At 34.3% G+C, this 23,939-nt stretch overlaps 3 protein-coding genes across 3 annotated transcripts; 2 read left to right on the top strand and 1 right to left on the bottom strand.

Annotated features, from left to right (window-relative positions):
- The first annotated feature begins 485 nt into the window (after positions 1–485).
- LOC128188789 (alkaline phosphatase-like) lies at positions 486–4,536 on the top strand. The gene is made up of 10 exons (XM_052860056.1): positions 486–698; positions 850–940; positions 1,394–1,620; positions 1,941–2,127; positions 2,211–2,380; positions 2,493–2,703; positions 2,850–2,990; positions 3,616–3,807; positions 3,980–4,105; positions 4,198–4,536. Exons 2-10 carry the CDS (start codon positions 874–876, stop codon positions 4,431–4,433), a joined length of 1,557 nt encoding a protein of 518 aa, XP_052716016.1. The 5' UTR covers positions 486–698; positions 850–873; the 3' UTR covers positions 4,434–4,536.
- A 2,441-nt stretch (positions 4,537–6,977) lies between these two features.
- On the bottom strand, positions 6,978–8,724 carry LOC128188790 (follistatin-related protein 3-like). Its single transcript, XM_052860057.1, has 4 exons — positions 8,597–8,724; positions 8,391–8,505; positions 7,776–8,039; positions 6,978–7,082 (listed from the first exon to the last, which is right to left on the bottom strand). Exons 1-4 carry the CDS (start codon positions 8,637–8,639, stop codon positions 6,995–6,997), a joined length of 510 nt encoding a protein of 169 aa, XP_052716017.1. The 5' UTR covers positions 8,640–8,724; the 3' UTR covers positions 6,978–6,994.
- Positions 8,725–11,462: 2,738 nt separating this feature from the next.
- On the top strand, positions 11,463–21,977 carry LOC128188788 (alkaline phosphatase, tissue-nonspecific isozyme-like). Its single transcript, XM_052860055.1, has 9 exons — positions 11,463–11,710; positions 18,024–18,250; positions 18,483–18,669; positions 18,765–18,937; positions 19,726–19,936; positions 20,107–20,250; positions 20,367–20,558; positions 20,726–20,851; positions 20,942–21,977. The coding sequence occupies exons 1-9, from the start codon at positions 11,671–11,673 to the stop codon at positions 21,217–21,219; spliced, it is 1,578 nt and encodes a 525-aa protein (XP_052716015.1). The 5' UTR covers positions 11,463–11,670; the 3' UTR covers positions 21,220–21,977.
- Positions 21,978–23,939: the final 1,962 nt, after the last annotated feature.

Below are 23,939 nucleotides of genomic sequence, written 5' to 3'. Positions count from 1 at the left end.
ATATGAAAAATATGACACTTCTATGTATTTTACATTATTAAAATCAATATTAAATAAGTTTTATCACCTGTATTAGTTATGCAATGACAATGTAAAAGCTACACGTATAGACTATGAATTTTAGAAATTGTGCACCTTTTTGAAGATAAGGGTTTAGTAGGGAGATTAAGATGTGTCTGTTCGAAACAAAAGCCCTCTAACGTGGCCAAGCTTTAATTGGTGTGAACTACACTTTATATATACATATATATTTCTCTCCTTGTGTACCAACGACCGCTTTTTATTTATTTATTTATTTATTTATTTTTTTTTTATTTTAAATTATTTTAAATTTTATTTGTTATAAAGTAAATATTTTGGAAAAATAATGTTAAATGCTTAAGGTTCGCAGAAAGAAGGGACTATGATATTTTGAATTCGATGGGGAGGAGCCTGGAATTCCAAACTGATTCGATCAGCTCTATCTAGGATCATTTACAGGTGTAAAAATACCACGTGACTTACATAAAACCACAATGTATTTCAAATTGACACCTGAAATATTGTGACATCCAATCAAAAATTGACATAGCATCCATTATCTACTTCAAAGTTGTTGGGAGTTTTCACTTTGCACGTGATCCCAAGCCTGGTGTATAATAGCACATACATCGATTTGTTAATACCAGTTTCCGTTTGCAGTTTGGTATTAACCTTCAGTAAGTTTGATCCAGTAATATTTGTTTCTTTATACTTGTTAATGAGTAAAATTTAATAGATTTCTTAATCTCGTCATTCTTGTCCTTGTTTATCATTGTGTATCCATATAGATATCATTTAATAATACTTGTAAATATTATATAATAATAGGCTTGCATTTTCTAATAAACATCCATGCTCCCCAAAGTTGGAATGGCAACACTGATACTGTGGTTCGTTATCGGTATCTATGTCATCAAAGGTAAGTCTCCGTTGTTTTTATATTAAATTATTATCATTTAAGGTCGACCAAAGCTTAAATAAAGTCTTGGTAAAAAAATATTGTATTGTCTATTTAAAGCGCCGTAAACATATTTGTGTAAATGTAAAAACGTAGCAAAATGTAAAAACGTAGCAAAATTAATTAAAAAATCGAACATTGACCAGCGATATCCATTCCAAAAATTTTTCAAGAGGGGGCGAAGAGCCTGGAATCCCCAACCCCTCCGGAAATTTTAAATTTCTTAAATTTGCACATTAGAATTACCGAAAATAGCCTCCCTGGTAAACATAAATTTTCGTTGGATATCTCCCTCACCCCCCAATCGATAAAATTTTTGGAACCGCACATGGCTTTTCAGTTATTATCAGAAAGAAAGTTTCTCCTTAGTTGCAACTATTTCGGTTTCAACACAATGTATGAACTTATTTGTAGATGTTAACTCCACTAATTGGAACAAAATAGCGAAAGATACTCTTAATGAAGCCCTCAAAATAAAACCCAACAACAGGATCGCTAAAAATGTCATCATTTTTATCGGTGACGGAATGGGCTTGTCTACCATTAATGCTGCTAGAATCTACAAAGGACAAAAGCTGGGCAACACAGGCGAAGAAACCATACTGGAGTACGAAACATTCCCCAACGTGGCCTTAGCTAAAGTAAGATCACATTTTCAATCATCATTTTAGCTCACCTGACCTGAGAATTCTAATATAGTCAAAATTTACCAGAAAAAGCATGAAATAAAAATCATTTTTATTCGACATGAGAAGAAACAGCTTGTATTTAGTGGTATGACGCATGGATGGCGCATTTTTTCAAAAATTTTCAAAAATAGTTTTACAACAGAGGTATTAACTTACGCAAAACACAGTTGTTTGTTTGAGTCCTACGCAATCGATGCTTGTACATCCTTGTTTTGGTATGAAGATTTGCAATTATATTTGATATAAAATAACAACTTGTAACATCACTACAGGTGTACGGAACAGACAAACAGGTACCAGAGTCTGCGCAGACGGCCACGGCATTGTTATGTGGTGAAAAGACAAATTTCAATCTCTTAGGGTTAAAGGACTCTGTCGGGACCTCGGACTGCAGCGCTTATATTAGTCAAGGAGATGAAGCGGAAATCGACTCAATCATAAGACAAGCCATAGAACAAGGTAATAATTGGTTTTTTTCTTTTAAAGGGATTGGAAGAGAGTTTTGATTGATTTTTTAAACTGAAATTCGCGTTGTTTAACAGGTAAATCTGCGGGAGTTGTGACGACTGCTAGGCTCACCCACGCCACTCCCGCCGCTACATACGCCCACTCGCCGGATAGGAACTGGGAATCAGACGCCGACATTGGACCGGCAAACGGAGCCTGCAAAGACATTGCACAGCAGCTTATTGACAATAACCATGATATACAGGTAGTGAAGTGGGATAATTAAACTAATGGCTGTCCTTTCTCTGGATAGAGGAGAGTAATTTAGTGGCGTAGAAAATTTTGAAAAGCTAAAATAAATTTTCTATTACATCAAGGTTTTGCTTGGAGGGGGTCGCCGTGCCTTTCTACCAGTTTCCGAGCCCGATCCTGAAACAAATGCCCCAGGCGTTAACAAGCGGATGGATGGTCGAAATCTAGTGGAGGATTGGGAGTCAATACAACAAGGGAAAAACAATAATTACAGATATGTCTGGAAGAAGCAAGACTTTGACGATGTAGACCCTGATGAAGTAGATTTTCTTTTGGGTAGGAGGGACTCATGAACTTTTATTAAATTGTTCTATTGACCATGTTCATTTCTTTTCTTTTTTCTTTTTTTTTTGGGGGGGGGGGGTTACAATGATTAATTAACATTGTGACATTTTTAAGGGACTATACGGTTTTCTTAACAGGACTATTTAGTCCATCCCACATGCAATATGAACTGGAGCGAGACACCAGCGGCGACGGGGAACCTTCTTTGGCGGAGATGACGGACAAGGCCATCAAGATACTGAGGCGCAACAAAAACGGATTCGCACTTATGGTGGAAGGTAATAAGTTGTGTATCTTATATTTTGATTAAAGACGGTTCGTTTGTAATTTATATATCTGCTCTACAACCACCCAACATGTTAAAGGTTGGAATATCTTTTATCTTTAAACCGATACATCTCAATCTCGAAAGGAACGTGTATGAAAGTCAATCAATACGTAACAAAAAACCACAGCACGATATACGATTAACGTATTAAACTCATAAATCCCAAGAAATTATAATCTTTTTAAGATAACTTATAAATCATTATGAACAACAGTACAGAGAGAACAGTAAGTACCATTACCGCCATTTTATTTTTAGATAAACGCAATAACCATGATTACCAACCAAACGTGCACATAAAATACAACCATTAGGAAGTATTGATAAGGGATTTAAAATCTGATTAAGAATAACCTGTGGTTTTATCACTATTCATGGACATCATCCACTTTCGTTAATATTGTAAACCATCAAATCAACGAAATAACAAACTCCGCCCAAGGAACTGCACGATACTTGGTGCAGTACTCGGAATATATTTGATGAAACCACAGTACAATGATATAGACAAAAGCCATTAAAACATTCTATACCATATAAAACTAAACAAAATAAAATGTCTTGCTTTGTTGTAGGTGGTAGAATAGACCATGCCCACCATGAAAACAAGGCGAAGAAATCTTTAGAAGAGACGGTACAATTTGAGGAGGCAATCAAAATGGCGTTGTCATTAATAGATCAGAAGGACACTCTGGTAGTCGTGACGGCAGACCACTCTCATCCCTTCTCCTTGACTGGGTACACAAACAGGGGAAACCCTATTCTTGGTAAACATAACTTTTATATTATTATCATATAGCAAACCTCAAAAAATATATATATATACACATATATATATATATATATATATATATATATATATATATATATATATATATATATATATATATATATATATGGAGAGAGAGAGAGAGAGAGATAAAATCGAACTTTTTGTAGGTTTGGTTGATCCATTCGGAATTAATATTGAGCCCACCTTAGATGGTTTGCCATACACCTCACTTCTGTACGGCAATGGTCCTGGTTACACATCTCCACGTCAGGATCTAACTGGAGTAGATACAGGTAATTCACCCCCCCCCCCCCCTGGTTCTACACTGTCATCATCTCGCTCATGCACATGGCTTTCTTTAACATTTCACATATTGTGATTTTAGAAACAACAGACTTCATACAGCAGTCTGCCGTACCACTTGAATTCGACACACACAGCGGAGAGGATGTCGGGATATACGCGCTGGGTCCCATGTCGCATCTGTTTCATGGCGTCCACGAGCAGCATTACGTCGCCCACGTGATTCAGTACGCTGCTTGTATTGGAGAGTATGCCAAAAATTGTCGCAAGAAATCTGGAACATTGAGAAGCGTTATTCACGGAAACCCAGAAGTTTAAAAAATTCATGATACTAGTAATGAGGACTGTACTGTCATTGATTTTCAAAAAAGTTTTCAACAGCAGATTTATGCAATAAAGGGAGTTCCACAATGCATTTAAGTTAATCTGGTGTGCAGTAAGGTCTACTTCTCTTGATATCTTGCAGATCTAAAACCCTAATTGTAACCCTTTACTACAAGCTAACTTTTACATTCCATGTACAAATCATGCAATCTAATATTCATGAACAGAACTTCAACAAATCTAAGATTTAAACCCGGTACCTTATGTTACACGTTTTTAACCACTCGCGATCGGATTATTGTATGAATGAATTTGAAACACCAAACTTTCTTTCAACTTTCAATTTTTAAATGAAGAGTGACTCAATTTTATTCAGAGGTTTTACCTATAGAATTTATCACTTGATTTAGACATTACTAGATGATATCCCGGGAATTAACACTTTACACAATAATATGATACAATGCTTAATATGTTGGACCATATTTTTTTCATTTTTGTATATACTGTATCCGAAAATTTTCTTAACTTGGAATTGAAATAAAAAGCGAACTCCATGGCCTGATACTTAGAGGAGCGAACAATCTAAACTGAAATGGATGATATAATTATACACGTACGTGACCTTGATTCTTTTTGTCGCAGCTAACTGGAATATAACCCCCCAAAAAAACCCTTTTTTCTCAAACCAGTGAGTGGTCACTTAGTGAATCGTATTTCTAAGTTTGAAAAATATCAAATTTATTAAGCTAAAATCTATTAATTTTTTCTTAACTAAATAATAGTTAACAGCTTAAAACATAATATCTGAAAATTTAGCATTGATCTGATGGCTTATTTTTTTACCATCCAACTTCCATAACTTCGATAGTATTTTGTACTGAATGGCAAAAAGGATAATGTTTTGAAACATTATCAAATAAAGTTTACTACAAGTATTTACTTAAAATTTCTGAATGAGAATAGAGTACGTGTATATCCTTCAGATTTCAAACCCATAGAGTTACTAGTATCTGACGATTGGCCATGGAATGCATACACCGTTATTAAATAACGAATTGTTTTTAATTTCATACTATTATATCATGTTACTAAGTAATTTGAATCAGGGAATTCGTTTTGATAATATATAAATAGTGCTGTTTGGGAGGGTAACAGTTGAAATTGACACCCCGAGAAAACCATTGTCAACCGACGCAAAGCGGAGATTGACAATGGTTTTCTCGGGGTATTAATTTGTTTTGTTATACTGAATGTCTTAATTTTAAAGAAAACTTAAGGATGACGTTTACTCAGAATGAAAAAAAATTCCACTGATGATAATGAAAAACCAACTAGTGAGTGTTATAGACCTTTTATTGTAGTGTTATTTTTCATTTTCAAAAAAGTAGGTCAATGACCTACTTTTTGAGTTAATGTCCATTGTATATTTTTGGAAAATTAAAGGAAAATCACTGAAAATTTTATACTATGATTGAGATTTTCTTAATTGTGAAAATAATACAAATTGCTCAACACTTTTGAAAATGAAATACAATTTATGAATGGCAGTGACACTAAATACATACAAAGCATTAAGTTTTCCTTCACAATTTCTATAAATATTCCAGTCCGAATTTCCTCTATCACTTTTCAAATTCCTACCCATTTTTGATCCAATTTTACAAAAAATTGAATGATGATAATACAAAAACATTTATAGTATTAAACTACTTATATTGATCTTATTCTGTTGGCATATAATTTATATGAGGTCAATGATCAAAATTTTGAGATATGGTGTCTTTTCTCGTTTTTAAGCATATTTCAATATTTTTTAAATTCATGCCATACAGTAATTATAATGAATAAATGAGGTAAAACTACCAGAAAATATGCAAAATTTTATAGACTAAAATATAAAATCTTAGCTTTTAATATTACAGTACTTTCAAAAATGTTTTAGCAGAAAACAAAATCTGCAAAATTTAGTCCGAATTTCCTCTGTTTGGCTAAAAGTCTATTTTTGTTTTGGCATAATTCTATAATAAAGTAGAAATATCGAATGTTATCTCAATAATAATTCATTTCACAGATACTTTTTGTGTTTAGAACAAATTTTACTCATGACATTGAACTTTATAACAATCCGTATGCGAGAACTCAAACCCTGAGTAAACGTCATCCTTAACTGCTTTTACATAGGAATAACGTGAATTCTACGGCGAACCGTATGCGCATAATTTTCGCGCATGTAACAATTTTTAATGTTACCCGTTGCTAAGTGCGTTGCTAACGCTGATGGTAATAGAACAGATTATGAACTGCGTCTAAACCAATCAGATTTCAGTATTTAAGATAAAAGTATAACAAAAACATATGTTGACCAGCAAAACTTTTTATCGGCATATATAGAGGCTGCTTTCTAAAAAAGTTTAATTTTGATATGCTAGTATATAATTTGTTCTTGCATTCAAATTTTTATTTATATAAACATTTTAGCCTAAATAAGCCATACACATGTATATACATTTTATATGAATGAAAAAAGAACACAAATTGAAAAGTCACTTTATTCATGGGTGGAAGGGGTTTCCACTGCAGTTACCATAGTGAACAATATGTATGGAGCGATGCGTACACCGGGCTTTCTCAAACTCGCACCTGTAAATTTAACACATTTTACACATTACATTTTTTTTTTCAATAAGATGGTACATGTAAAACTGAAAAAAATTTTATAATCATGAATAACATTATAATCATGTCAAAAAAAGAAAAGAATAAGAAACGTTGATAAAGTGCGACAGTTAGATTTGGACGACTTTTGTTCGACTGATAACTACATTACCGTAGCATTCTGATACTCTCTATTTTTGGAAGACGGAATCATTCATTCAGTATTATGGGGTGATCAAATACAGTCGGGAGTTATCAAATCTATCGAAAAGCATTAGATTTTATCACCCAGATTGTCTTTGATCATCTCATAATATTCAAAGAATGATTTCTTTATTACTATTTCCAATTTTTACACTTTAAAACAACATTATTTAAAAACCACTTTTTTATGTAGCACATGCTCTGTATTACATGTACTACGCGATGCAGCCAATACCGTTTTCGGTTATGGTATAAGACACGCCCATTTTGTGGCACTCATGTTTTAAGAAGTTATCGGATATTAGGGTTCAACATTAATTCGTAATGTTATCACTGACAGATACAGTTGAAAATGTAAATATATGGTATTCGAGGAAAGAATCAGAGAGATTTCTGTAGATATAATTTTTATCCGCTCAATAAAAGTATTTGTATATGTAATAAGGTACATGTATACCATGATATATTACTTACGGATTATTGTAGGTTATCGTATCATTGCCACATACGGGGTTTGGTGCAGCATCACATGCTTTAAAGGCAAGATTAAAACAGAAAAAGTCCAGCACAGCCTCGCTTCCGTGCAAGATAGGGGCAAGAGTGCTCGGAAGAGGGTGGCTCGTCACAACACCGCCAGTTGGCGCGGTGGTAGGCGGTGGGACGGTAGTCGTTGGACAAGCTGAGTGCGATGCTACGTGGATAGATTTGTCATCACAGTGAGCCTTGGAAAAATCACACCTTGATTGAAAAAAGATTAAATTCATTACGTTTTTTGGGAGAAATTCTAAATATAAAAACCAGAATTAAGATTTGTTGCAATAACAAGGCAAATGCATTAATTCCCCCGGGAATTTCACACTTTTTCGCTGCAAAAAGTTACTTAAAGGCCTTGAACGCCTGACTCCTCCACCCCTCTAGCAAACAAAACTAAACTAAAACACAAACCCCCCTTTGAAAAAAATAAATTCTTGATCTACGTTCGGAAACTCTTTTTAAAAAATCGTCTAATCCCATACACAGTGTAACATAAATAGTTTTACTATCAAAATGAAATACGTGTAAATATTGATGGGATATTTTATTATTGACCTGTTCCTGTAGGTGACGCCATTTGAGCCACACTCAGGGTTACTGCCATATTGATAACAATCCTCTTTAAGAATACTGGCACACGTGTTGAAATTAAAGAACTGGGCACTCGCCACTGAAAATAAATTCCATAATATATATACTAGTTTGTTGCATAACCTCATATTGAAAATGTACATTCGATGGGTTTTTTAAAAGTTACAAACCTGAAATTAGTAGAACTGGGGCCAGAAATATCAAAAGAGCCATGTTGGTCAATGCAGTGTACTGTATTGTTGTGAAACAAAGATAAGAAAATTATGTCGGGAGATCACGAAGTTTGATTATACTCATGGTGATAATCAAAGGTTATGAAACGTGTGAGGATGGAGTAATTTTCTAACTTAACCATGATTTAAAAAAATAACTTTATGATCAATCACTATAACGAAACTTATGCAAAAAATGTAAGCATGCAAAGTTTGAAATCTCATGCTAAAATTGAAATCTAGATAAAACTTCGTTATTTAAATTCGGACAGAGAGAGAGAGGGGGGGGGGGGTGCGGGATTCGGTTTTTTTAACTTTTGACAGTTCTCAATTTCCCCCTATTATCAAGTGTCTCCTGCTTTTATACCAGTCGGTAATCAAGAGTTTGGGGTATTAATATTGCAGTGTTGCATTGCTTTATGATGAATCATTTCAAAAAACTTTTATACATGTAATTTGATCTTTTAACGCAACTTTACAAAACATCCTCAAATCCAAAGGGCAAGATTAAAAACTGTCTGTATACCATATACACATAGAAATAAGATACAGTGGAAATCTCGTTGATGGGCTCATACCAGGCTTGGTAAAATTGCATCATATTTTTCTTGATTCATTTGGCAACATCCGCAAGTGTAGACATTATGCCTTCACAAGCTGCATTACATTATGGGTAAAACTATCATCTTATAACAAACATGCAATACGCTTTAGTTGATCCTTGTGTTTTCATTGCATTGGTAAGACTTCTGACCATTATACGATACTGAATCTGTAACCAATATTATATATTGGTAATCTTCCTTGGGTTTGGCATCCATGCCAAACTGGCCATATGGTATCTTTAAAAAGAACCTTGTACTGTTAATGGATGCATTGGCGTATGTCGAGCTGATGTACATGTATCTCTCTAGAATAATCCTTTATAAGTTTTCGAGCCACAGAAACTGAGAAATGTTGTTATTCATGTTGCTAACGTGATAAATATTGGAGCGTTTGAAATATTTTTCTACGGATTCCTTTAATTTTATTCCGTTATGAGATATAATGTGTCCTAAATAAGTAACTTCTGGTTTTGTAAATGAACAAAAATTGCTACATTTGATTCTCGTAGACAATGAAATGTTCTCTCGCGTCAAACACAATTTTTGATTGAACGATTCGCTGGAAAGTCTCCAGAAATCCGAGAAACAGTGATTAATTTTCTATTAGGATTTGCAAATTTGTAAATTTCATTCGGCTAATTATGACATCCGGTAAAGCCAAAATTCATTTAATTCATATTATAACATTTGTTCAATTTGTTCATTTTTTTTCATTTTCTTTATTTTCTAGCTTTACATTATATACTTTGCAAAGGATTTCGCTTTTCATCTTTTGTTCTGTTATAGAATTATAATATCTGTTAATTTTCCGGTTCCAGCAAGTTATATATCCAAGGGAGCGTGTATTTATTTTGACAATCCAACCGTATACCTCAATCCAAAGAATACCTACCTCAAGATAGGACATTATTTACTGAAGCTTCCGGCGGTCAATTGAATGTTATTGTTAGAAACATTCGCGACTTGCATAAACATTCGCTTACTCGATTTATTTCTGTTTTGATGAGATATCTTCGTGTATTACCGGTTGGTTCTTACAAAATAGGCTTATGTCTGTTCAAGACAATTTGGTTCGATGATCTTTGTTATGAAATTCAAGATAGTAAATGAAACACATTAATGAAATTAAAACACCGTTTCGATTTTTTTATTAGCTCAATATGACCTTACCCCCCCCCCCCCTCCCCTCCCCCAATATGTAATTTAAAGTTATTTTCATTTTCATTCATTTAATTTTCTCAAACTGATTTTATTTTAAACAATATTCAAGTAGAGACAAGATTGTTATGCCGTAATAATGAGATATTTTTCGTAGTTAATTAAAAGTAATTTTTTATGGCGTTATTCGACTTTCGTGTTCAATATCAGTCATCACAATGTCAAATAATGTACATATAAATTGTTGTCATTGTCACAGCAGGAGTATATATTTTATGTGAAGAGATACTAGTTCTGTTGCCTCAGAATAATCGCCAGAATATTTAAAAGTTGAAGTAAAATGTTGAATCTAATATATAGCTTATTTTAGATATAAAGAATAACGTTCTTGTAAAACCGGGTTGAGATTGAAATATGAATTAGCGGAAAGTTAAACGAATTTGCAATGTGAATTATGTTCTATCATAATTTCTTTTGGGATTTTATGACCATGTCAGACACAACCGAATAAGCAGACAAAACACTCAATAATATTTAAGGATTTTCAAATAAAAAAGACTTGTTTGTTTTCTAGAGTGTGGCTTTTTCTTGCATGTATTGAAGTAAACTGGTTTCTCATGACAAGATAGTAAATCCTCAACACCTACTCGCAGAATGATGTACTCATTGTGGTAAAATCAGACATTAGAAATAAATATTAAAGTCTGTGGTACAGTTTGAATAGCACACCTGTGATGCCTTTTACTAGTATTCAGTTTTCAAAACGGGTTATTAACTATGTTGACTTCACATATCATTGAGTATTCCGTAAAATCAAACAGAAATTCATTCGGGTGGGGGGGGGGGTGGGTATCAATGGTGCATACGTATATCTACATTCATAAAACAAAGAAATAAAATACTGTCTATACCAAATATCTGTTACAAATTCATAAGACGCGGGATTTGGAAAAAAAATCGACCCTTGCATATATATACTAGTATATATATGCTCTTTTCTAAAATTTTTGGCTGCACGCATTTAGACATTATCGCTACCTATAGAACCCATCTTCTTTGTATACATAGCCATGGGCGATGATCCGCATTAAAGACTTTACGAGAGGAAGTGAGCGGATATTTCACCTTGGCTATTGGAGATGTTAAGAAATCCATGGTGTTCCAAGCAAATGAACTTATAGCACGGAGAACGTTTTGAAGTCTGCTCCGTGTGTTCTTCGTTTAAACCATTTAAATACATTTGATTTGTGGACCGCCGTAGTAAACAAAATGTGGCGAAGGTTGTTTGTTGTGTTGCTGCCTATTTTCGGTAAGTTACTTTTTATGTAATGAAACCTATATTTCGGGAATGTTAGGAACATGTAATTTATGAACTTAAAGAAAACATATGCAATATGCATATAGGCATTGTTCTTGGGTTGTCCCGACGATTTTCAAGCCAAGCATTTGCAAGAGATTGTAAATGCATTGGTTGAGCAGGCATTTGCAAGAGATTGTAAATGCATTGGTTGAGCAGCATAGTAGATGGAAGCTGTAATACCTACGTTGTTGTACATTTGCCAGGACTGTAACGATCATAAGTTGAATCTCTGATTATTGTTCTTTTAGAACCTTTCATTTAGAGTTGCTCTATCAGGATCGTTCACCTATTACCTGTTTCTCAATTCAACATCAATGTTTGTTAAATAGCATAAAATTTGTGTGTTTTCATGCCTACGCATGCGCTTTATACGGATTAAGTGATGGGTGTATGAGCAGGACATCTAGTGTCTGGGCCGATAGAATTTACATTTACAATCTAAATAGCGTACATTTAAACCTGCTTCTATAGTGCAAACAAAAAAACCCAATAAATATGAACTTTAAAAAGTAGACGATGTCAATGTTGGCACGACTTTTTTATAACGAGTTTTAAAGTTGTAAAAAAATGGGCATGCAGTGTTCAATGCACTCATAGTGTACAACGCAGTTTAAAAAACTACGCAATTGAATTTTTCTTTCAAAGTATGTTAATTTTGAGCCCAAGTCAACCCATTTTGAAAAAAAAAATAATTTCATTTCAAAGTGCATTTTATATCGCGGATAGTTTAGTAATACTTTTACTTACATGTACAATAAATAATTGTTTAACCTTGTTTAGTTCAATATATAAACTTGTCATTCGTTATTAGGATTTCCATGTAACAATTACTTTTAAAAATGTAAAATCATTTTGTTTAAAAGTTTATTAGATTTGTTTTCTTTTAAAGTACAGTCAATAAAGCGCTTTTGTAAAATTGTTATTCTTGATATCGTTTGTTGTCAGATGTATATGTAACTACTTTTTGTGTATATAGAACCAAACTGACTGTAAGGTGCCGTGGCTTGGGGTGCATATGGCCATGTTCACAAGTCTCTTGTCGTTGTCTTGACTTTAGGGCCGAGAGTCCGATACCCGCTGGTGGTGCATTTAGATTTTCCTTAAAACATCCGCCGTGTTCTATCTCGACATAATATGGTTACGCTGTATAAATCCTCTGCACATCATTCAAAAATAGAGGAGCAGTGTGTATATAGAGAAAACGTGACAGAAGTCATGATAAATAATGATAATACCCCATCATATACATTTGACATTGTGAAGCAATTTTTGTTGTCGGAGACGGTTTCCGTCTTGCCAAACCCACCATACTCTTCAGATCTAGGTGATATCACCTGTTCAAATAGATGATTAGTGATATCACCTATTTCAATAAATGATATCACTAAATGATAATAAATACTAAAACTACGCCTCATACCATCGTTTGGTCAACTCTTTTTTTCAATATCATCTTTATTTACAGCAAAGCTTATCCCTTTTCCAGTTTTTAACATATACTTAAATTTGTTTGCTGAATACAAGATGGTTAGGAGGTAAAGAGGGGGGGGGGGGTGAGGGATTCTTTCAGTGATCAATTTGAATTACGTATTGATGATTGAACTTTATCTTTGGTTGTCCTCTCTCCGTTTTTAAAGATGGTAAATCATATTTCCATTGCTGTTTACAAGTTATCACACTGTTAATGCGTTTGATTTAAACTGTATAATTTGCACAAAGTTTATAACTTTTGTAGCTTAACGGAAAATGTAGACATTTCTTTCTTTAACTACATGCTTCCTATGCAGTTTTCTCGAAGTTCTTATCGGAAAAGTCCGAGAATTCATATAAAAAATGTGCGTATTTCTAATACATAAAAGAAACTACTTGTTATGCAGAATAACATATCGTTGATTTAAAAGAAATAATAATCGATAAATCAACTCCCTTCAGTACCTCAGTACTTTGATTGTAGACGTATTTGCATAAAATCAAGATATGGAAGCATATTGGTAGTCTAGACAACCAAACATTATGGATATTGATCACTATTAATACTGCACGTTAATTTGTATAAAGATAGTTTTCTGATCTAAAGCAAACTAGATTTACACAAGCGTCAAAAGAATGTCCACAATTCATTTGTTTCCCTTTTATAAAATACGTATGCCTTAAAATGTTGAGTTGAAATGATTGCATTACATTGAAACAATTTTCACAGATATACAAACAAAGCGAATTTTTTTTTTTACTGATTACTGAACAAAACATAAGAGACAAAGACAAACACACAAACATACACTCATTCACTCACACACATTTAAAGTGTACAAAGTCAAATCAAAGTACTGAAGAACTGATGGGAGCTGATTTTGTCGATGTTTATTTATTTTAAAATCACTAATATGTTTTTTTGCATGACAAGTACATGTAGTTTCTAATTTGAATTACGCACATTTTTATCCATGAATTTTTGTACTTTTTCGACAAGAGTGTCGAGAAACCCCCATATGAGTCATGTTAAATAATATTTAAAGATAAAATTAATTCAATCAAACTATGTATCAGTAATAGAAATATTTCTCGAAAATTGCATGGATCCAAGCAATATTGAACTCTAGTCTCGTTCAACCAAACGCTCGACTGACACCGTAAAACTCCGACAAGGATTTACGGAGACAGCCGAGCGTCGAGTTGAACGAGACCATTTTGAACTCTGGCTTAGGAATACATACGAGTCGTAAAAAAAATCATACGCTAGTAATCATCATTTTGAAGGAAAAAAAAAATCCATTCTTAGTTATGCATACATGTAATTAAATTGTGTTTGGGTGATGTATTAAGGAGAGAGAGAGGGAAAAAAATACAAACCAATGTTATGCCAAAGCTATACATGTAGACGCTTTAATAATTTAATAACATGTCGTAACTCCAAAACTATAAGCCTGCAATTCAATTCATTGTATGCTTAGCTGCTTCTTTCTAAATTTACACCACTGAAGTATTATGGGGTGAAATTTCGATAAACTACTACCAATGACATTTTTTTAATGAATCTTCAATATTACATTCTTTGATTTGTTCTCAAATTACTATATGAATTAAGCTTTGGCTTGTTTGGGTGCAGTTTTTGGATTTTCAAAATTCATCCTGCCGGCATAAGTTCATATTAAGTGCTTTTTACTGGAGCATTTTAGTCTTATTATCGCCATATACAAACAAACTTTATTTTAAAGGGTTAAAAAAAAAGTAGTGCACGTACCTTTAGAATAAAATTTGTTGTGATTGACATGCAGAGCGTGACGGTGTCAAGTAAAACACGTTCTTATCATTCGCGTCTACTGGAAAGGTCGAAATATTTCTTGTCTTTTGGAGCGATAATCAGATTAAAAGTACATTTTATTTAGCATAATAAAAATAAATTCTTCTAAAACATTCTTATTAAACATGATATAACATTAATTGTAGCGATCGTTTTAAATATTTTTTGTTATAATGCAAAATTATGCAAATTATGCAAAATACCAAACATTATATAATCCAGAGACACTTTTTGGGTGTTTTTAAATGGCATTGGAAATATATGAAACGCTAGCCACTTTAATGCATATGCATATTGTCTTAAAAGATTGTAATGGGTTCTTGTAACTTTTAATTTAAATATTTCTTGAGCAAGTTTTAATTCCTGAAAAAATTTACAGGAGAGTCCCTTATCCCTACGTGTCATATTCTGCATATGAGCTGCAATTTCTATTTGCATTTTTTATTTGAAAATTGAAATTTACAAGTATGGTTGAAAAACTTGTATTGTGAATTGTTTCCTGAGAAAAGCCATAAAAAGACTGAAATTGAAGCAAAGTTACATTAATGCCATCCTGCACAAAAAATGAGGTAGCTAAATATACTCCATTATCATGCACGGATCCAGAGGGGGGGTCCGGGGGTCCGGACCCCCCCCCCCCCCCTCGAATTTTGCCAAAAAGGGGGTTATCAGATTCGATTGTATAAACAAAATTGAAAAACCACCACTATCCAGTATAGATCTGACAAGATGCCTATTAGGCTTGTCATTCCAAAAATTTGCGATGCAAAACAAAAGAAGAATGTTCGTCCTGCATCTTGAACTACTAGACCCGATAAGTCGGTTTGAAAGATTTTCACTACTGTTCGTACAGTAACTTGTATGCAGTTGCATGTTCATCCACACTGGCCACAAAGAACTTATATCCACCGTAAAAAAATATTTATATTCACTGTAGCAGGCGTTACATGTAAGTGCTTGTGTGGCGGCCATAAAATTACCCCCTTACTTCACCCTTAACAGTTATACTTACTTTCTGGTCTTTCGAGATCATAAGTCTGTTGTAATTCAATGATTTTGAAAACAGAATGCCGCTTAAGCCGGTGCTCTGGGGGCCCTGGCAGAGTGGCATATTTCAGTACTGTCAATCAAACATGTACTAAATAAAAATAAAAAATAAAAAAAATATAATAAAAAAAATAGAAAGGTCCTATTGTGGAGGCCTCCACGTGGCTAGAACTGGAAACATTTATATCTAATTAGCGGCTGACATCCACATTTCCTTGAAATAAGGTTGTATCTTTTACAATGCATCAATATGTTGGTAGGCTCTGTCGGACCCCCCCCCCCCGGGAAAAATGTCTGGATCCGCGCCTGATTATGCTGATTTTTATATTCCTAAAATATTATTAATATACAGAATCCATAAGTGCAATGTTCAGCATTGATTCACAAGAGTTGTCAAATATGCCAAAAAATATGTTGTGTTCCACGCAAAAGACTTTATGGCACAGTAAACCTCTAGCTTTCAGCTACGTGTTTAAGATTCAATCATTTTTAAAAATCAAGAAAAATGAACCTTTGGTTCGATGATCGCATACGTAAGGGGTGTTTGTTGCATTGCTGCCTATTTTTACTAAGTGATATTTTGGTGTAATGAATATTCATATTGTGGGAATTTTAAACATATGTATTTTGATGTAAAAAAAAAAAAAAAAAACCATACTATTTAGAAAAAAATAATGTATGAGTTAGTTCTTACAATAATAATAAATTCATTAATGTCAATATTGTTGAGATTTACATGATCAAGCCGTGAAAATTTCATATTTTAAATGTTATTATAAAATCAAATTAAAAATTACTATGACACATTGACTGAAAATATTGTATGACCTACTTCTACATCAATAACGACGGGATCATCTCTCTGTGGTCCCTTTTCTTTGTTTAGATGACTTTTCTCTGCCTCTGCTCTTATTGTCCAAAAGCTTTCAAACAGGCCTATGTAAGATATTGTTAATATCTGTTGAGCCATTGATAAAGATACGCAGTGAAACGGATTATGATGGAAACTGTAATACCTACATCTGCTAGGACTTCAACTGTAAAACCTACATTATTGTACATCTGTTAGGACTTTAACTGTAATACCTATATGTACATCTGCTAGGACTTCAACTGTAATACCTATATGTACATCTGCTAGGACTTTAACTGCAATACCTATATGTACATCTGCTAGGACTTTAACTGTAATACCTATATGTACATCTGCTAGGACTTTAACTGTAATACCTATATGTACATCTGCTAGGACTTTAACTGTAATACCTTTTTGTACATCTGCTAGGACTTTAACTGTTATACCTACATGTACATCTGCTAGGACTTTAACTGCAATACCTACATTATTGTACATTTGCCACGACTTTAAGTGCGATACATACATTATTGATAATTCATCAAATAAATGAATGACATTCTAAATTTTGATACATAATTATAAGTCATAAACATATAAATTTCTGTTTCAAATAACATTTGTCAATTAATCAAACACTGAAAACTCATGAATTGTTGATTCATGTTATTAATAACACTTACTTATAACTTAAATTGTTAAAGTAAAAATTTAAATTGTTAATTTTTAAACTTTTAATGTACAGGTAACACATAATTTATATTTTCAATTTACATCATTATTTTTATGCATTTTATATGGTTGAGTATGGTATGAAGTCATATAAAGTCATCTAAAGTAGTTTCAAAATCACTTTTGAATCGGTAAAGATAAAAAAAAAACTGACCCTTCAATAATTCTGAATATCTTTCTGTTTACTTATAGTTTGGGTGTGAGTTGGGTCTTTATATACAAGTTGTATCATTTTACTTTGATGCTCTTTTAAATAAGGTATATATACAGTACATGTACAGCATTGAAATAACAAAAACACGTAACAAATTGTTTTAAAAATGCAGGGCTTTGTTCTGAGGATTGGAACAGGATGGCCAAAGAGACGCTGACTTCTGCTATCAAGATGAAACCAAACACCGCAGTGGCAAAAAACGTCATCCTCTTCATCGGAGATGGACTGGGGGTATCCACGCTCAATGCTGCAAGGATATACCGGGGACAGAAAAACAACAAGACTGGAGAAGAAACTGTGCTAGAGTGGGAAAAGTTTCCTTATGCCGCCTTCTCCAAAGTGAGGCTTTTAAAGAAGAGATTCTACCAAGTTACATAATGAAGTTGTTTCATTTCAGTTTCAACTCATGTCCTTAATGTTGAGTATTACAGTAAAAAGGACTATTAATTGGGTGGAATGATACACATAATATTTGTTACAAGTACCTAAAAACTGTAATAAAATCAAAGAGTAAAGATAAGTAACACTGCATATGGCACGTAAGACAAATGCTTATGTTTTATTTGTTTAGATATATGGTGCAGACAAACAGATTCCCGATTCGGCGCAAACGGCGACCGCCATTCTAGGCGGGGTCAAGGTCAATTACAAAACTGTTGGGGTCACGGACGCTGTCCCGGGTGAAGGCTGTGATAAACTGTTAGAACTCGGAGAAGCAGGGAAAGTGGTATCTGTTCTCAGGAAAGCCCTCAGTGAAGGTGAGTTAACATATTCTTTCGATGATACACGAACAGAAACATGCAGCTTTTTCTATCAATTATTGCCATCGCTGATAATGGTTTGACATATGAAGGTAAGTCCACTGGAGTGGTCACCTCTACGAGGCTGACTCACGCGACTCCGGCCGCCACCTACGCCCACTCAGCTCACAGGAACTGGGAGTCGGATGTTGACGTCATTGATGAGGCACGCGGGAAGTGTCGCGATATCGCCTACCAGCTGATCCACAACAACAGCGACATCCAAGTACGTTAAGGATTGTTTCTATTCATAGCGTTTGTTGTTGTATTTACGCCTTATAAAAATTCAAAAGGACAGTATTTAGGACTGTAACGTGCTGGAATCAATTACAGTGTCACCACTTACAAAACGGAAAGACGATCTTAACTCAGTATAAAATAAACATTTTTACTATATGGAATACAAATGCAACTACGCCTTTCAAACTTTATTTGAATTGTTCGTAATTCTGACAAGAATTTATTCTGATATAACAAGTATACATATTCACGCCAAGTTTCACATCTATATACATGTATATTGAACTTAAGAAATATGAGCTGGTTTCATTTGTCACATATTGGCAATGCGATCTTCGTTATTTTGCTGTCATCTACAGCACTGAACTAACTCTGCATTCTCACTGGTATAAAGGTAAACATGATAATGTAATTTACAATAAGACACTTCATGATGATCTATCATCTATCACGGTATGAGGTGTTTAAAAACGGACATTTCCTCTATTATTCCTTTGATAATCATTTCGAAATTTAGAACAGCGTATGCTTGCATATAGTGTACTGTATATGGTTTGTTTCTTGTCATTGAAGTTCCTAAGGTGCTTGTTTCAACTAGATTTTCCAAATATCGATAGAGTTCCTCCAATCAGTCTTTAAAGAATACGTTTGAAACAACTGTATGTTTATTGTTAAAAGTGGTTTCTAATAAGTAATCCCTTTGTTTTACCAAAGGTGATAATGTTGAAACAACCAATTTCTGTTTTGTTATTTTGATTTATTTTCACCTGTTAGGTACTATTAGGTGGGGGGAGGAGAGCCTTCTATCCAACCAACTATTCTGACCCGGAAACAGGAAGAACGGATGTAAATAAAAGAAACGATACCTATAATCTTGTAGAAGACTGGCTAAATATACAGAGAGAAAAGAACAGGAAGCACAAGTTTGTGTGGAAAAAAGACGACTTTGATAACATTGACGTAAACAACGTCGATTATGTCCTAGGTGAGCGAATGATGTGGAATCGGAGGAAAACCAGTAGCGAAAAATACGTTTAGGATCTTAGGCGAAACACAATTAGTTCATTATGTATTGTGTGTCCATTGAAATCTAGTCTTAGTATACCAATAAAGAGTGGAAACTTTCTTTTAAATTTTCATCTATATATTTTCTAGGACTATTTAGTCCGTCACACATGGCGTATGAAATAGAGCGCGACAAGACCGGAAATGGAGAACCTTCATTATCGGAAATGACGTCAAAAGCAATAAACATTCTTAAAAGAAACAAAGATAAAGGATTCTTCTTACTAGTTGAAGGTAATGATTATAGTCAAATATTGCAGTATGCAAGCGTCCGATAGTATGCTATATAATATAGCTTTTTCTCATAATCGACCGCATAATTATATTTTATTTTCTTCTTTTAATGAAAGGCGGATTGATAGATATAGCTCACCATGACAGCCTCGCTAAGAAAGCACTAGAAGAAACTTTACAGTTTGAGGAGGCTGTGAAAGTAGCTGCATCAATGACCAATCAAGAAGATACTCTTCTGATTGTAACTGCAGATCACTCGCATCCATTTTCATTGGCTGGTTACACTAAGCGCGGAAATCCTGTTTTGGGTTTGAAAACCTTTTTTATAAGTTGATATAAGAATCGACTGGAGATGAATGCAAATATGTTTATTGATTTTGTATAACATTATCAATTCTAAGACGCAAGAAGAGCAATTGTTTCAAAACTAAAGACATGTTCGGTAACATATTTATGAGTGTATTTTATTCTGCAGGCTTGGTTGATGAAGAATCTGCCAGAATTGAACCTCCTTTAGACAAGAAACCATATACGGCCCTTGTGTATGGCAATGGTCCTGGATATAAAGCCGATAGAGAAAATTTGACGGGCGTAGACACTGGTATAGGTCTTCTTGTAAAACCTTTCAGAAAAAATTCTTTCGAAAATGATTTGCCATGCTCACATTAATGCATATTGATTCTATTTTAAGCTGCTGATAACTACATACAACAGTCGGCTGTTCCTTTAGAATACGAAACGCACAGCGCGGAGGATGTCGGGATATTTTCCCAGGGTCCCATGTCGCACCTGTTTCATGGCGTCCATGAACAGCACTACATAGCACACGTTATCCAGTATGCGGCCTGTATCGGGGACTACCGAGAGAATTGTGACAGAGAGGAGAGAAGCACCAGCGGCTCTACAGTCCCGGAAGTACTCGGCTGGCTTCTACTTGCATCGTTCTTGGCTTCCAGAATAGGGACTTAAAATCGGCTTAGAAAACGATATAAAAACCAAGTGTCTTCATTGCGATGGACAGAAAAGACACTGTTCTTTATAATTTGTTAGATATTAAACACATGTAAATTTATGAACAATTTATGCACAGTAAATCAGTACGGTCTATGTAAACCTTTAAACTTTACTAAAATCTTAGTTTACTTTGTGTTTTAATAAGAATGCTCTGATTCGATAATACTAACCAATGGGAATAACGGCCAATGATAGAGTAAAGAAAATTGTTCAACAACCCCATCCATGTGCGCACAAGAACTAGCGTAACTTAATTCATAAGTAGATATAGTAACTATATGCATTTGAAAAAAAACAAATTGTGTTGTATAAACGTTCAATAATAATGACTGTTTAATTACAAATTTGCCAACATTAAGAAATTAAAAGAAAGTAACTTGAAGATAACTGACCACCTCAAACGTAACATGAAGTTATCAAAATGTAAAGATGAACAAAAATCGAATTGTTATCACTTGAACACGTGCAATATTATTTTTTATTACTTCATATACAATTTTAACCACTTTTATGCATATTGTTACTTACATTTTAACTTTTCTTTTGTTATGACAAATGTGCCCACGCCAGGTTAATTTCATAAAATCATCATGTTGTTTTGATAACAGACATGTCTTCCTTCGATGGCAAACCTACGTCTATTCTACATTGTAAACATGTGTATACATACGTTTTGATTTTTATGTTATTCAATAAAAAATGATAATACCGTGTGTATTGTGCCCTCCCCCCTTTTCTTGAATTCTGATTAACATGCCCTGATCATATTTTCTAACCGGGGGTAAAACTATACTTTAAATTGATTTCGACCATCCAGACTCGATAAGGATGGGTCAATGTCATATATGTAACCCACAATCAGACCATGATAGTCTTTTTGCAAAGAAGGTATTTCAAATTATTCACAACAACGGAAAGATGACCCAACCCTTCCTTGCTAACCATGTGATCGTTAACCTTTGGCTAGAAAAGGTAGGCCAACCCAAGATTGCAAGAACAGACGACGGACGGCGTGGTTAGTTAAGAGACTAAGGATAGCATGGCCGGAAGGAGAAGATGTAGCAGTGTAGAGGTACTTCGATCACGATGACAGCAAGATCCCTGAGTTAACATTGCAAGGGACTGTTTTATGGAAGATTTTTAAAAATTACCAACATTGTGTACAACATAGGGAAAAAGAGATTTGTGACAAAAGGAAACCAGAGGAGCGAGCATAAAGAGCAGACCCCAAATAAACGTGAGATCAGAGAATGTCGCCAAGAACCTAAAGCGTTGAACAAACTGTTTAGAAGAGCGACTGGGAACTACTGTGAAAGCATTGATGACAAATGATATCAGATCAGAGCTATCAAGACTACGAAGAGCAAAGCTACTGAGGCAGAAAAAAAGGAAAAGAGAGAAGAGCTCTGCAAGATTTGTCAAGAACCTATTCAAATTTACCAAGGAGCTCCTACGAAAAGAAAGGTCAGGAACACTTCACTGTTCAAAGGAAGAAGTTGAGGAGTATCTACATGAAACACACTCTGACCCGATGAAAGAGGAGCAATTATAAGATGTGTCAAACGTTATTTGGGAAATTGTGGGAACTTTTCCGAGTGATCTGGAGAAAAGAAACAATACCAGCATGCTGGAGAGAGGCAGATATGGCACGCCAAATTCACAAAAGTGGGCTAATCGTAGTTTCACAGTCGATAAACTAAGTTTAATGGTTGTAAACTATAGTTTTCGAATAGAAAAACTATGGTTAACGACGATGATCTATACTTTACATCCGTATACCACAGTTAACGCGATCATCTGTTTCAGAAATGTAAAACTGTAATTAACACTGAAAACAACAATTTGCGATTGAAAGACATAGTTTATCTAATAAATATAAGTTCATGATTAACAACTCTTAACTATAGTTAACGAAGGTAAATAATAATTTTCAGATGTGACTCTATATAACAGTATATCAGCAAAATTTATCGTTAATGTTCTTTGCAGACATATCATCTTAGATTATCGTACGTAAACTAGTTTACAACCGTGAAACATAGTTTTATAGATAGATGAAACCTATAGTTAACGAATTGTTAACTATAGTTTGCGGTTCGTAAACTATAGTTAACAGTCGGTAAACCTGAATAATCAAATGTGAAACTTCGTTTAGCTCATTTTTGTGAATTTGGCGTGTCATAGGCAGAGAGGTGTTAGAACTCTAGACAATCAACGATATCTAATACTAGTACAACTTTGCTAAATGTGTTAAAAGAATATTCAGGACAGTACTAGCAAAGCTGATAAATAGATACATTCATACAGAAGGCTGACATAGCAGTGTTCTCCGGATGCATGGAACACACAAGTGTTGAAATCCAGCTCATTATGGAGAAAAGAATTTTGCAGCAGAATGGACCTAGCCAACGCCTAAAGATGTGTCCCCAACATGCTGACCGAGTCAGCAATAGAGCTATACCATGTACCTGGAGATGTGCAGGAGATTGTCAAGAGTTATTTCGGATGAATACAGATCCGGGTCACTGTTGACGATTTCACCCCATTGTCACCACAGGGTGTACAATCTCCAGTTCTCCAATATCCTGTTTGTAATGGGAATGTGGATACTGACCAGATCTACCAAAAGGGAGACAAGAGGGCCAAGGATTAAGTCAGGGATCTATCAACCACCA

Source organism: Crassostrea angulata, chromosome 6 (assembly GCF_025612915.1).
Source record: "Crassostrea angulata isolate pt1a10 chromosome 6, ASM2561291v2, whole genome shotgun sequence".
NCBI classification, from domain to species: Eukaryota; Metazoa; Mollusca; class Bivalvia; order Ostreida; family Ostreidae; genus Magallana; species Magallana angulata.
Note: the sequence above shows the minus strand (reverse complement) of the source record. Positions and strands in the feature narration are given on the sequence as shown.